Source organism: Epinephelus moara, chromosome 21 (assembly GCF_006386435.1).
Source record: "Epinephelus moara isolate mb chromosome 21, YSFRI_EMoa_1.0, whole genome shotgun sequence".
In the NCBI taxonomy this organism is placed as follows: domain Eukaryota; kingdom Metazoa; phylum Chordata; class Actinopteri; order Perciformes; family Serranidae; genus Epinephelus; species Epinephelus moara.
Window position 1 is genome coordinate 5799395 of NC_065526.1, and position 14697 is coordinate 5814091.

General features: G+C 41.4%; 1 protein-coding gene across 1 annotated transcript in view; it reads left to right on the forward strand.

Moving 5' to 3' along the window:
- The first annotated feature begins 6946 nt into the window (after positions 1-6946).
- Positions 6947-14697, forward strand: part of cacna1eb (calcium channel, voltage-dependent, R type, alpha 1E subunit b) — an 89380-nt gene continuing 81629 nt past the window's right edge. Inside the window, exon 1 of the mRNA XM_050074936.1 lies at positions 6947-7050. Coding sequence (XP_049930893.1) covers positions 6947-7050 — 104 coding nt within the window. The remainder of the gene's footprint in view (positions 7051-14697) is intronic.

The window sequence follows — 14697 nt, forward strand, 5'->3', positions numbered from 1 at the left end:
AACAACCCAAAGACATAAAATCATTCTCTGGTTGAACTGTTCACCACTCAAGTAGGAATTGCTTTAATTTTAGGGAGTCATGAACCAAAAGTTTGAGAGCCACTGAACACAGAGGAACTTCAAGATCTGTGTAATAACTCATCTAAATGATTAAAACACAACTTCACACTTTGACAGAATGAAGCTCAGGCACAAAATAAATGCCAAGTGTTCACAACTCATAAGGACATTTAAAATATTTGAGCAGGAACATTTTTCTCCGCCTGCAACTAGAGCTCGCTTTTGATGCTCAATCTGATGACTCTCCTGTAGCTGTGTGGGCTTGACTGCAGATGAATTTTTGCAGCCCTTAATACCTAATAAAGATTTGTCTCCATACTGTGAGCATGCAGAAGGTGAGATTAGAGTTTAAAATTAAAAGAAAACACAGCATTACATCAAGCAGGAGTCTGTAAAGTGTAAACCAGCAAGCATACAAAGCAAACCTGATGTTTACCCTCAGGACAGCCTCTCAAGCCAGACCAGATTTGATTTGCCAACCATTTACTACCAACTGTCTCATGCACCAAACAGCATGCTCGTCCTCCTACACACACACACACCTGATGGTTTATTTCTAATGTCTTCTTGTTTTTTTTCTTCTCTCAATGGCAGCAGTTTCTCTGCTTGGCGTCTCCACGTCATGCATCCACTTGGCCGCGTGCCTGGAGGATAAGACGGCAATTATTTCCTCACCGAGATGATTCTGCTAGATTACATAAATCCATATCTAATTCACACAATATGGCATCGGGACATTAGAAAAAATACTCCTCGTGTCACAGGATCCTCGGAGAGGTGTCTGACAACAACCGCTGACAATCTGCAGTTTATAGAGATATTTGAAGAGATAGTTGAAGAGATAGTTGAGGGGACTCTGGGCAATTAAAGAACAATATAACCTTGATTAAGACAAAGATTTGAAAAGCCGTCCCAGGACAAAAATGAAGAGGAGTAAGGTTTTAATTTGAAGTCTTCATTTACCCTTCAGTGTTAGTGGCAGCAGATGGTTTCTGCACCGCTCTCGGTCCCACAGCTAACACCTCTCCCTCAGCTTTGGGAATAACAGGATTGGTTAACATGAACACAGCTGACCTTTTAATTAAGCACACAGACCATCAAGGCTTTGTTTTAATCACAGAAAAAAGTATTCTCTGTCCTTGGCTCTAGTTTCAAAGTACGATACAAACCAGGACACGCTTTTTGTGGCCTCAAAAGGGTTTAAAGGTCCAGTGTGTAGGATTTAGAGGGATGTTTTGGCGAAAAAAGGAATTGGATATAAGAAGTATATTAGTATAAAATAAGAATCATTGTGTTTTCATACCTTAGAATGAGCTGTTTATATCTACACAGGGAGCGGGTCCTAATTTATGGAGATCACCATGTTCACTGCCATGGCTTTAGATAGGGCCATTCGCGTTTTTGCATAGGCCACCATAGTTAGCAGCCCCTCTGCGACAAGCGGCATTGAAAAAAACATTTGATTTGTAACACGAAATTGCTTCATTCAATGTTTTTACCGGTTTTAAATCACCAGGTCTGTTTGTTTCGAAGAGGAAGAGACCTCTGCGGATAATTTGGCTCCTGTTAAAAACCTCCTGAACAATAAACACTGACGAAATTCTAGCTGGGAGAAGTTTCAGCTGGTTGCAATCTGCAATCCACTGCTAGATGCAACTACATCCCCCTCAATGTTACACACTGAAAGTCCTCAAATAAATTGTTTTTCCACACACAAAATAGTCCTAACGCCATTCATTCATCTGAGTTTCAGTATTATCTACATGTTCTTCTTGACAAAACTGATTTAAATTTAATTTACACGACCTTCAGACCTTTATGTCGATGTATTCCTGCTGAGGCTATATAACAGTGAGGACAAGTGAGCCACTGCTAAAGTTAAAAAGCACTCAGCGTGAAACATTATGCTGTAATGTGCTGCACTTTTTTCCAGGGTTAAATATAACATATGTTTAATGAAAAAAAAATAAAATAAAATCCTCAATATTCGCTTAATGTCCTAGCTTTTTAACTGCATCTTTAATTAATCTTTAATAATACAGCTTTTGTACTCAAATTTAGAAACACTTGGAGCCCTAAAGGATCTGCTGTAAATGTATACAGTGTATGCATCATGTGAATCAGAGATCATGCATATATTAAATCATAATTAAAAAATAAATACAACATGTGTCACTTTGTGAGTGACTAAATTCTGTTTCCCATCAATTAAAAATATGACAACTCTGCTCATTCACATGTTCAGTCATGTAAATCATTTTTTAATGTTCATATTTTATGTCCCTAACAGTGGAAACTAAGTCCAGGTTAATTTATTTACTTTATTTTATTGGGTTTAAGCGTAGTTTATGCAGTACACTTTATTTTATGTGTCCCTAATAATTCCCTCGGAAGTTTCCTGTAAAAGACCAATGTGATTTGGCACTAAATTAAAACTAACTTTAGCTGTTCCAATTTATTATTTTCGAATAAATGCTTAACTAAATGCACAACTACTGTACATGTAACGACAATGCAGTCCAGACTTACAGAAAATGTTCACTTTGTCTACAGGTAAACATTCAGTTCAATATGTATGAATAATGTTTACAATAATAAATAAATTATAAATAAACAGTAATTTGGGATGAAATGAGAAGTTCATTCATACTTCTGAGGCAAATATTGTAAGTTTTACTGCACTACATTAATCCAGCAGTTGTAGTTACTTACAGATTCAGATTTTACACACAGCATCATTTCAATCATTATCATCATTTTACAAAATGCAATATATTTTTACAGATTATTTGACCCAACAATGGCCTACGTACAGTACAGTTTATATGGGCTATTAATGCATTAGCTATAATAGTCTAATATTATAACATGTAATGTAAAAGTGACGAGTAAAGTATTTTATATTAACTTTAGATATTTAAAAAAATGTTTTCTTTGTATTACTTTTGTACTTAAAGAAGGATTTCACTGCTGGAAAAATGGTCTTTAGCATCTTTAGTGTAGCAAAGGTTTCATTACTTCTATCTATCTATCTATCTATCTATCTATCTATCTATCTATCTATCTATCTATTCACAAAACTAGGCTGTCTATGCAGTAGAGAGACATAAATCATTTTTAAATTGGTGCTACATGACCAGAGAACTATGGAAGTGTATTGCATTCACTTGACAAATAAAAAAAAATCTTTTTTTGAGTAATTTTTTTATTTTTCTGTTTTTCGGTGTCATTTTTTTTTCTGTTTTTCGGGGTAATTTTTCCTGTTTTTCTGAGTATTTTTGTCTGAGTTAAGAGAGCAATAGAACAACAGGTGCTTTCATTCCTTTCTTGAGAGCTCGATATAATGGAAGCAAACATGACCCACTTGTTTAGTTTAATCCAGTTTTACTTTGTTTTGGGTTTGAGACACTGGGAGATACTCTTGTCTTTAAGTCATATAGATGGTGTTATCATTAGTTTGTCGACTTTACGCAGGCACCGGTCACTTGCAGGTGCCAGGTGGGAGCTTCTCGCGAGATTTTGAAGTATCTTGTCTCCTCGTTCGGGAAAAACAATTACCCCGAAAAACAGAAAAAAATTACCACGAAAAACAGAAAAAAATTACCACGAAAAACAGTGAAAAAATTATTCAGAAAAACAGAAAAAATTACTCAGAAAAACAGGGCTTTTTTATTTGTCAAGTGAATGCAATACGCTTCCGTAGAGAACACAAAGGAAAAGGGCTGTGGCATTTGCTTTTGCTCTACAGAAAGAAAACCTACAACTACCAGAATGCACTGCACTGATGAGTGACGTTCCACATTTCCACAGGAAACAATATGGCGGCCAGCTGGTGATGAAAGACCTCAAACAGTAAGCTAAAATGTGTTTCTGAAGACATTTTAGGAGAGAAATGTGCAATATATGCAACACAGTAACTGTATCTTAGTTTATATTTGTTTGGCAGTGCTTAGTTTTGCCATTTGGTGTGAGTTTGAGAGAGAGGGGCGGGTCTCTCTTGATCCTCTTGCTGAACTACAATCGGTAACGTTAGATGTGGGTGCTGGTAAGATATAACACTAGGGAAGTTTACCATAATTCATTTACACATTAAAATTGATGCCTTTTACTTAATTCTTCTTTTGACCTACTTATTTGGGGCTGTAAAGGGTCTCCAAAGGGCTTGTGTGTGTGTGTTGGCCCTGCTGTTACACACACAGGTGTACCTAGATGAAGAGAAACCTGTACAAACAGAGTTATAATAGGATGCAGGTGAAGGTTTAACCTGTACTTTATACCTTTGATGTTATTGTCTGCACCTGCAGTGTGCCAGGTGCAGCTTTAGTCCACCATCTAGTGGCAAATGTATCTGACTCCATGCAGTTGTGCCTTCCACCACAGCACCACCGCCTCACATGAAGCAGACCTGTTGCATTTATCTCTTGCACTATGATCTCAGATAAATAACTTCCGGGCGTTGCAAGAATTGCGTCCAGCACAATCCAATTAACTCTTGAGATGAAGTTTGAAGACACAGACACTCAGAGTGACCCACATAAAGTGACTCATATCACCGCAGCTCAGCCAGTGAAGATGACTGGGATTATCTCCATGCCTCGCTCCTGTCCCCATGCCTGTTTACGTTCGTGTGAGCCACGCTCCCCTGGCTGCCTGCCACCCCGCGGTATTTATAGCCAAACAGCCGTAATCATCACTCAAGGAATCCTCGCGAAATCATCCTCAAACCTCTGAACTTGGACTGAGTGAGAGGAGGCTGAATTTTAGGATCCACCTGAGCTGGGCTTTCTCTGACGATGAAGGAGCGCGCGGCACCTCAAGGTAAAAACTGTCAAATCCATTAATCATGTCATTACTTTAATTCATATAATGTCCTGTCGCGCGCGCTGCATTCATCCTCTCCCTCCTGTGAACATTTTTAGCATCTTAATCATGTCTTCTTATTGTTATGACTCCTGCTGCTGCTGCTGCTGCTGCTGCGTTTTTTTTTGTCACTTGCGTCAAACACTTCAACTCCACAAGAATAAAGATCCTAATTAGCAATACCTGTTAACAGGCTTGTTAATGTAAAGCGATTGCAGACCTGCAGCTGACGTGCACAAATTAGTCGAGGTGGGGGCAGCCTGTTGTGCCAGTAGGCTCTACAGTGGTTGCACTAATTAAAGGAGATCAGAGAAATTTGAATTTGAAATTAAAGAGCAAGTGTTTTAACTTTAATGCATGATACAGATAAAGATGGACGCATCTTGCAGCTGTAATTATTGCCCGTAGGCACACTGCAGTGATGCTCTCATCTTTATAGCAACCTCATCACTGCTGCCATTCATCATTAATTTCATTTCTGTTTGTATAACTAACCCAGATGTCACGGATTCTTCACATCACCCTAGTTTGTTCCCTGCTGCTTTTCTAAAGGTGATCCTGTTGAAACAAGAGTCTTGACATTTAATTTCCTCTCAGCTGTGGCTTGCAAAACCACAAACAAAAGCTATCACATGTACTTTGAACTTGCAAGACGGCCCACCCATTAGCAGCACAAAGCCGCCACCGAGCCAACCCGTGTAAATGTGCATGCTGACCTTGCAGCTCCCGCGCCGCCTTTGAGGGCAGAGCTCAACTCAGACTGAGTCCAGTTCATGTCTGAGGAGCCCTGCTGCCGACGTGTGAGTCACTGTGCCTTTTGCTTCAGCTCTCCCACACTCAGTCATCTTCCTTTCAGCTTCGGCTCAGTGGGAACAGCCTTGTTTCGTCTGTCTCCGACTGACTCGCCTCAAACTTGCTGTTTTCCAGCCTTGCCACCTCATCTCCCTCATATTTCTCTGTCTCAGTAACACACACGCTTAGCTGGACAATGGCAGCAGCAATGAGACAATGGTTTAACAGGTCTGATATGTTGTGGTCAGGATTCTGGGATCAAAACACGAGACTTGATGCAAGCAAGAAAGTCCAAACTGTGTGCAGGGCTTTAAGATTTATAAAATTTCCCCTCTTTGACCCGCTTTATGCACAAAGTTCCTCACCAATGCAGCTACTGGTTCTGTTTCTGCACGGCTGCTGGTTCTATGCTTTTGTTCACCCAGTCTTATGCACTGCTTGCATCAAAGATCTCACTGGCTGAGGTGATCAGTTAGAAAAAGCACGGTTACATGGTGGCATTTATTCTGAATTCATCCTTAGTGGGAAAATGCAGTTTTTGCTCCAGGAGCCACCCGTTAATATTTTTATTTCAGCAGTTATTAATAAACATATGAGACATTCAGGGAGTGACTCTGTTCTAGCTATCTGCCTGCTACTTGGAGTCATCCTCTGGGGATCGTGAATATCTGTAAGTTCATGGCAAATCCATCCAATAGTCGCTGAGATATTTCAGTCAGGATCAAAGTGGTGGGCTGACCAACAGACCAACATTGCGGTCCCTGGAGCCAAGCTTCTATCAGGGACTAAAAATAGACGAACAGAGAAGGGACAGGCAGAATGTGAAATGTTTCATGATTGTGTTTCACTTCTTTTCACTCACAATTCTCTTCTCCCGTTTGTAGCATTATGGTGAAACCGCCAACTCCTGTCCTCTGTAGAGATGCTCACCAGTTCAGACCAGACCCTCTCCCTCTCCCTCACACCCAACCTCCACTCTCCATCCAGCTGTGGTCGAGGTGGAAATACGCACATCCAGTCCTCCCTGTCCCTCCCCGAGCCTGAAGCCTGGAGGAAGCCCGGCTCCACTCCCCGTCATGGCCTGGCACAAGCAGCCCGCTCCAGCTCCCTGCAGGTCCCTCATGCCCTCCCTGAGTACCTGGGGCTGCCCCCTCGAGCCGCCAGCTTCGATGTGCCTTGTGGTCAGGAAGAGGCCTCATCTGATCAGGGTTCAGGGTCTCTGAGCCCCAACTGCATGCAGCGGCGGCGCGGGGGACTGGTGGAGCAGAAGGACATCATCATGGCTCACCAGGCTCACAAAATCCAGAGCACGCCGCAGGCCCGCAGGAAGGAGTGGGAGTGAGTATGAAAGAGATTCAGAGGCAAAGGATTGCTCTTAAATTGCATGTGTAAAGATGATAAATCTCCATGGAGGAGGATGAAAGAGTCGGTGTAAAAGAACACACATGCTGTATGCAGTATAACTTTTCAACCTGTTGAGCCTCCGTCGTTACAAACACACACTGTGAAGCCACAGAACTAACTAAATGTGAAGTGCTGCACATGGTCTCAAGGCTTATAAAGATATAAAAAAAATTGATGTTAAATTTCACAGAAATGTGAAGACAGTTTCACTAAAGGATGCAATATTTGCCTTTTGAAGTCATGATGGTGTCACACCGTAAAAAATGTGATCTTTAGTTTCAGTAGTTGAGTCAATAAACCTTTTTCACAGCAGACACTTTGACTTGTCATTGCAGGAAAAGCATGAGTGTAATTAATAACATTAAGTGTCCATTTCATCTAAGTGTCCTAGTTTGGGACACTTAGATGAAATGAACACTTATTGTTATTAATTACACTCATGCTTTTCCTGATATGGTGCTTCAAACTGCCTGCTGGTGAAAATGACCTACGTCTGACGTACTGTTGCTTCAGTATATGTACATACAGTATATGACACTTAAAGCTGCACTGATCAATATTTTTTATTGAACAATGGGTCAAGTAGCTACGTGTGAATGAGAATTATCATCTGACTCTGCACAGTTCCCCTCAGCTCTACAAACTGTTTTAGCATCTTTCAGCTCATTGTTTTGGTTTTATGGCCCGAAACTTTACTGTTTAGATTCACTCTTATAACTCTCATTAACCGTGCTTACAAAAAATATTAGATGAACCCCCACTGTATGTTACCTGCCCAGCATCAAACAACAGATGGACAACGAGCTGGTGGTGAACATCGCAACAGATTTTTTTCCCCGTGTTAAAGGGTTTTTTGGGGGGGGGGAGTTTTTCCTTATCTGCTGTGAGGGTTCAAGGACAGAGGGATGTCATTGTATGTGTGAGGCAAACGTGATTTGTGATATCAGGCTTTATAAAAAAAACTGAATTGAATTGAATTGAATATTTCCCTCAATAGTCAGTGGAGACCAAAGCAGTTCAAGGGAGAGTCCATGGAGACACTTACATGCACAAAATATTGCGGTGTTTGCTGTTATTCTGAAGAAGACAATATTCCTATCAAGCTGTTCACATAGCTCAAGAAAAGAAAATCCCATTTACACGCAGCCATGCAGCCTCCAGTCAACGTGCCCTAACATGCTGTTTAACACATCAAATATGGAAAAGTGAAACGGTCTAAGCTGCCATTTTACTTGTGATACATCAAAACAGGAATTTGCAAAGTTTCCCACGGGTGGCGGAACTTGTTCTACTTCAACCACTTTTATTCCTTCAACCACCTTCTTGAAAAGAGCATCGCTGCAATATTTGCGCATTTCAGAAAACTTGTTGATATCCAAGTCTTTCATAATGCATAAAAGTAGGTGTGTTGCTCCTTCTGACCAGAAATGTGGACTTTTCTGTTGGATAACATCTCAACCACGGCCTTGCAAACTGTTCGCAAGTTGGTTTGTGCAAGTCACAGAGCTGACTGTGACAGGCAAGAGACCACATGTCGCAAACTGCGATAAAAACCCCAATGTGCTGTACACGCCCAAAGAATGCTCCTAAAACCCAAATAGTACCGGCATATCCCAAGTCATAATTGGAATATGCTGAATTCGGAAAAAGGGCTAATTTGGAATATCCAAATGTAGTATGCAGTTTACATGACATCATATTACTCTGATAATAGTGGAATATTAGTGTGCATGTAACATAGTCCAGTGGTTCCCAACCGGTCTAGCCACACAGTCCGGACTTCTCCTTAGTCATTAGTTCAAGGTCCCACAGTTTTATGCATTCAGCGTCATACTTGTGTTTGGCCATTTTGTCGAGCTAGTTTGCTGTCTTTGTCAAGTAGCTGTCCGTAAGTCACTCACTCTACAGCAGAAAACAGCACCTAAAAATAAAAACTCTGTGCCGGAAATTCACTTGCATTCCGTTCAGAAAGAATCCACGACCCACTTTTGGACCAAGACCCACCAGTTGGGAACCACTGACATAATCCATATTGGACTCAGATTCTTTGTGGCCAGAAAAGAACTCAAAATAGATGCTAATGTTGCTCCATGTCAGCTGAAAGTGTAAATAAGCAACTTTGGTGACACGTTTGGTATATCAGCTTCATAAGGTGATAATATGTCCCTGTCAGTGTTGTGTTTTCAGCTCGTCTAAAAACAAATACATCAGTGCAGGGTTCACTTTGAAATATACTGTTAATGTAATTACCCCATATAATGTAAAAGGGTCATCTCTGCTGCTTTCACCGTTCTGCTGACTCATGAGGCAGAATTTTAATGTAATGTAAACAATCATTACATAAAAGGCAAAAACCTGAGCTAGTGCTTATCATGAAATGGATAAAATCTGAAGTGAACTAGCGGCTAGTGAGGAAGGTTGAGCTTCTAGTAACAAACACACCCCCGGATATTTTCTCAAGAGATCAATCAGTGGCTGTATATAAAGATGGGCAACGCATCTAACTTCCTCCCACTGTACAAAAATGAAGCCATAATATTGGAGCACTACCATCTTGTGTTTTGGGAGCCAAAGTCTGCACAATAGCAGCCGGGAAGTGGAGCCATGGTGTCAAGTTTTCACCCATATATCCATCAGACTCAATCGTGAGTGACTGCAGCTGTCAATCATGACATCACAACCCCTTTTTTTAGCATCATATAACCAATTAAAACCAAACTCTTGAACAAACACCAGCATGATGAAAAGTACCTAAATGACTAAAACCATCTTTGGAAAAAATGTATTTGATGTTTACTTGAGTTTTTAGTTTGGCCCATGTCCAGTTGGTTTGTACGATATCCTCTGAATACCGTTACATCCTTAATGTAAAGCTACATAATTAACGTAAAGTTGCAGAAGTAAGGTTGAGGCAAGTAAAGTTACTGTGGTTAGGTTTAGTTAGAAGAAACGTGACGACGTACCTTAGAATGACTCAAAGTTCACATGATTTTGAACACTGGTCTCCTGAGCAAAAGTCCTGTGTTTTGTGACCCATCCACCACCCTATCTGTCTCCTTACTGGACTGCATGAGACCACTTCCTTCTTTACTTAGTACATTGGTCACATGATCACAGCCCTCCAAAATATGTGGATCATGCATGAATTACTGGCTCATGGTTACAGGGGATATGTACAAATGTTGGTGCATTACTTTTTGTAGAAAAATATACAAACAGTGGAGAAGTCCGGTATTTTGCATTTTGAGCCCAGTTTCTGGGTTGTTTATAAAGAAACATAAGTGGCTAAGACCAAAATTTGGCTTTCTCCTGCCTGGCTTTACACTGCTGCCTATGGTCTAGGGGTGAGTTCGTGTACAAAAATCTCTAAACGTTATGGTCTAGGGGTGAGTTCGTGTACAAAAATCTCTAAACGTTTGGAGTGGTTCATTTTTTTCGTGTAAACGTGTACACGGGTTTCACCGCTGGGTGGTGCTATTAACGTGTACACGGGTTTCACCGCTGGGTGGTGCTATTGCATTATACCAGTAAAGCCTCAGTTATCCGAATACCAACTGAACGGGCCATTTAACCAACTGTTACAGGCCGCCACTCCGAAATATCACCATTCCGACGGTCCGACATCCCGAATTCTGGTGTCTGAGTCCTGACAGTAAGCTATGGCGAGCCTGTAGAAGCCGTATTTCCCATGCATGTCAGCGGTTTTCACCGGGGACGCACGTGAGTAATTCAGACTGACTTTACCTGTTTTTCAGCGAACTCCTCTGCTAATTTATTAAAAGGCATGGCAAATAGGTCCACAGTAACTTATTTTTATTATTACTGAGTAGGGGTGTAACGGTACACAAAAATCACGGTTCGGTACGTACCTCGGTACACAAGTCACGGTTCGGTTTTTTTTTCGGTACATTAATGAAAAAATAGACAACTATTAAATATCTTTTACTTTTTGGTAACCTTATTAAAACATACCACCACAGCAGTTAACTCTTTTTACACAATTTTTGAATGAAACAAATATATATAAAATCCTTGCTTTTTCACATTGTTTGAATGAAAAATATAAATATAAATTTCTGCTTAAACAGTTTTACTCAATTAACACATTTTTTGAATGAAAAATATAAATATACATTTCTGCTTTAACAGTTTTACTCAATTAAAATAAAAAGTATAGTGCAGCTGGTCAGCTTTAAAGCCTGCTCAGATTCAGTTTTACTAGGAACTTACTTAGCTTTCCCACTTTGTTAAAGTGCAGTAAACAAAACATGCTTATATCTAAAGTGCAGCTTAAACAATTTTACTCAACTCCAATGGCGTTGGTTATTTCTTTAGCGCGATGGTCAGGGAAACGCTCTTTCTTTTTAAACGACGACGATATCGTAGTTTGCACCAGATTGCTTTTTCTAGTCGTGCCGGTTAACGTTCAAACTCGGGTGGTGTCGCTTTAGATGCGTTAGCATGTTAGACGTGTTTCCAAGTACATACCCGACCGCTGTTCTGCAGTGTCGGCACACTGCTTTTGTCTTGTCCACTTGTTTATTTCCATCTTCGTATTTTACCCTGAAACCAAAGTGTTCCCAAACGGAGGACTTAAGGTTTGCGGGTGGGTCTTCAGGTTCGTCAGGCTCACTTGCCATGTTGTCAAAATGCGAGAATGCGCTGCACAAAGTGAAAGCGGAGATTTACGGTCGGACTCGGTCCGTCACTCAATTATGTCCGTCGGGGAACTAGATATTTTAAATGGTTCGGCTCGCAAAAACGGAATTAAAACAAAATAAAATAAAATAATATCCTGCGCCCAATAATTCGGTACAGGGTCGTGCCGAACCGAAAGTCGCGTACCGAATGGTTCGGCACAAATACATGTACCGTTACGGCCCTATTACTGAGTCTTATAAGAGTGGGCTACAATGAGTACCGGCCCATAAATCACAGCATCCGCGGTGAGAGGACACAGAATTGTGTGCGCTTTTACGCACGCGGTCTAGGCGATCACAGATATTTGATGTGGGAAAGATGTAGCCAGATCTATTACCTGTTTTAGATACGTGGCTCGTCTGTCCGTCCGTAGCACAAGTCATGTGCGCCACTTCACCACCGACCCATCATCAAATATCTGTGATTGCCTAGACCTGCGTGCGTAAAAGCGCAAACAATTCCGTGTCCTCTCACCGCGGATGCTGTGATTTGATGGCCCGGACAATTCCGTGTCCTCTCACCGCGGATGCTGTGATTTGATGGCCCGGTACTCATTGTAGCCCACTGCTGAACGACCCCCTTAACGGCTGCGCCGTTTTAATAGAACGGAGCACGTAGGCTACTGACCTGTTGCCAAACCCAGTCTTTTTTTCGTGTACTAATTTTTCATAACCGTTTATGATCTCAATCAGGTGTAAACGTGTACACGGACTCACCCCTACTATGGCCATGTGTGAACCTGTCCTAAAACCACCCTAAACATTCGTTTTCAAAGCCATGAAACTCACCGAGTGGTCAGTGGTGTTCGTTGATGTCGTTGACATAAAAATCGTGGTTTCCATCCGTGTTTTTGCTTTTCATCTCGATTGTGGGACTATTTTTTCAGCTGCCTCACACCCCGTGTGTAAACTTCCGCTTGAACCTGAAGTGTTATAGACTCCAGCCCACTTGATGGCGATGATGCTCCTTTACGTTTTTGTTCGTTCTCGTTCTTCCTCCAGGAGCGCACACAGCACTGTCGAGCCGGCACTTTTCTCTGAGCTAAAAGACTACAATGACTACAACCTTGTCGTAAACAACCTCCTTTCTGTTTCTGGTGGCGGATTACTACCAACGGACAGTGAGGCTTCTATAGAAAACCAATTGACTACACAAAATGTCAAATAAATCATAACGGAAACCACAGTTTGCTACGATTTTTATGTCAGAACATCAACGAACACCACTGACCACTCGGTGAGTTTCATGGCTTTGAAAACAAATGTTTAGGGTGGTTTTAGGACAGGTTCACACGTGGCCATAGGCAGCAGTGTTGAGCCAGGCAGGGGAAAGCCAAATTCTCAGAAAAGGAGCAATCGTCGCTGTTTTGGTCTTAACCACTCTATTTGATCATAAACAACCAAGAAATGGGGCTCAAAGTGCAAAATACCGGACTTCTCCTTTAAGACAGCCTGAACATGGGGAGGGCGGGACTTATGACCTGTACTGCAGCCACTGAGTTCAACTGAAATCAGAGTAAATGGTGAGAGAAGTTTAGGACTGATGATACTAATGCTGCATCAGACCTGGAGTCTTATATCCCCCTAGTGGTCAAAACTTGCGTTGCACCTTGAAGAAAAAAATCAAAGGTAACTTGTAGAGTTGTTATCAAATTAGTGTTTTATTTGCTTTGTTTTTTTTTCACCCACATGCACAGAATTTAAAACTAGATATGCATGTTGGCAGTCTTCTCCTTCCTTGCCTTTATTGGTGTGTGGCTACATTTCTCGGCACGTTGTTTCCACCAATTGTCGACCAGTGGAATAATGTGAAACCGTCTGCAGGACTGTGTTTCACGTCACTCGTCTGCATGCTTATGCGCGTTCACAAGATATTAACAAAACACTCACATTGTTCCACAGTGCTGCTAGCGGCTCAAGTGTTCAAATAATTAACGATTACTGTACAAAGTAAAACACTTATTGTTGTTTTGTTGCTTAGCTACAAAGTGCCTGTTTCAGAGGGTGCTCCATAGTAGCGATACATATGCAGATGCCTTTGTCTCCAGCATTGTTATAGTCCAACAATGAATCACCAAATCAGTCCCCATTGCTTTCATCAGATGATTTGATGTGTTTTTTTAATGCCTGTGTAACATTGCTGGCTGCGGTTTATTGTAATCAGATACTGGATAGCGTTATTAATGGCGGAGCTGAGGGTGCTTGCATGTGAACTTTTGAACTCTGGAGCCACATCGCTCTGATTATCTGCTTCCCACCACTTGAATGTGGAGTGGTACTCCATCAGCGTAACCCCCAACCCACCAACAAGCCTCTTCCCTCCTCCTCCTCCTCCTCCTCCTCCTCCTCCTCCTTCCTCCATCCTCTGATTTCTCTTTACTCCACTGTATCTCCACCACCACCCACTCCACATCCACTTTACTGATGTACTGTCATTCTCTCGCACGCGTTCTATCTTTTTCTCTCATGTTCAGATGCACAAACACTGGACTTTGTCATCCTTGATCCCTGACACGTCCCTGACATTGTTATTTTCAACCTGTAAGTGCTGACTGCATGAGCAACGGCCGCACGTAAAGTACAAAATATTAAACGAGGGACGGAAAGAATAACCACTGAGCACTGATTTCAGAGCACCCAGTACATGTATTGTGGTTATATGTCCATTAGGGGATGCTAGGGAATCAAAGTAGAGGAGCAGCAGGGAAGCAGTGTTGTGATGTCTTCAGAGCTGAGCAGCAGGGTTTGGATGTTGTGGATTTTTAGAACTACACAGCTGAAATACTGATGATTTCTAAACTTTTAAGATGGAATTTTAACATTAAATGACCTTTAAGGGCGGGAATACCTTTTTATTTTCTCTTACAACATAAGCTTTTAG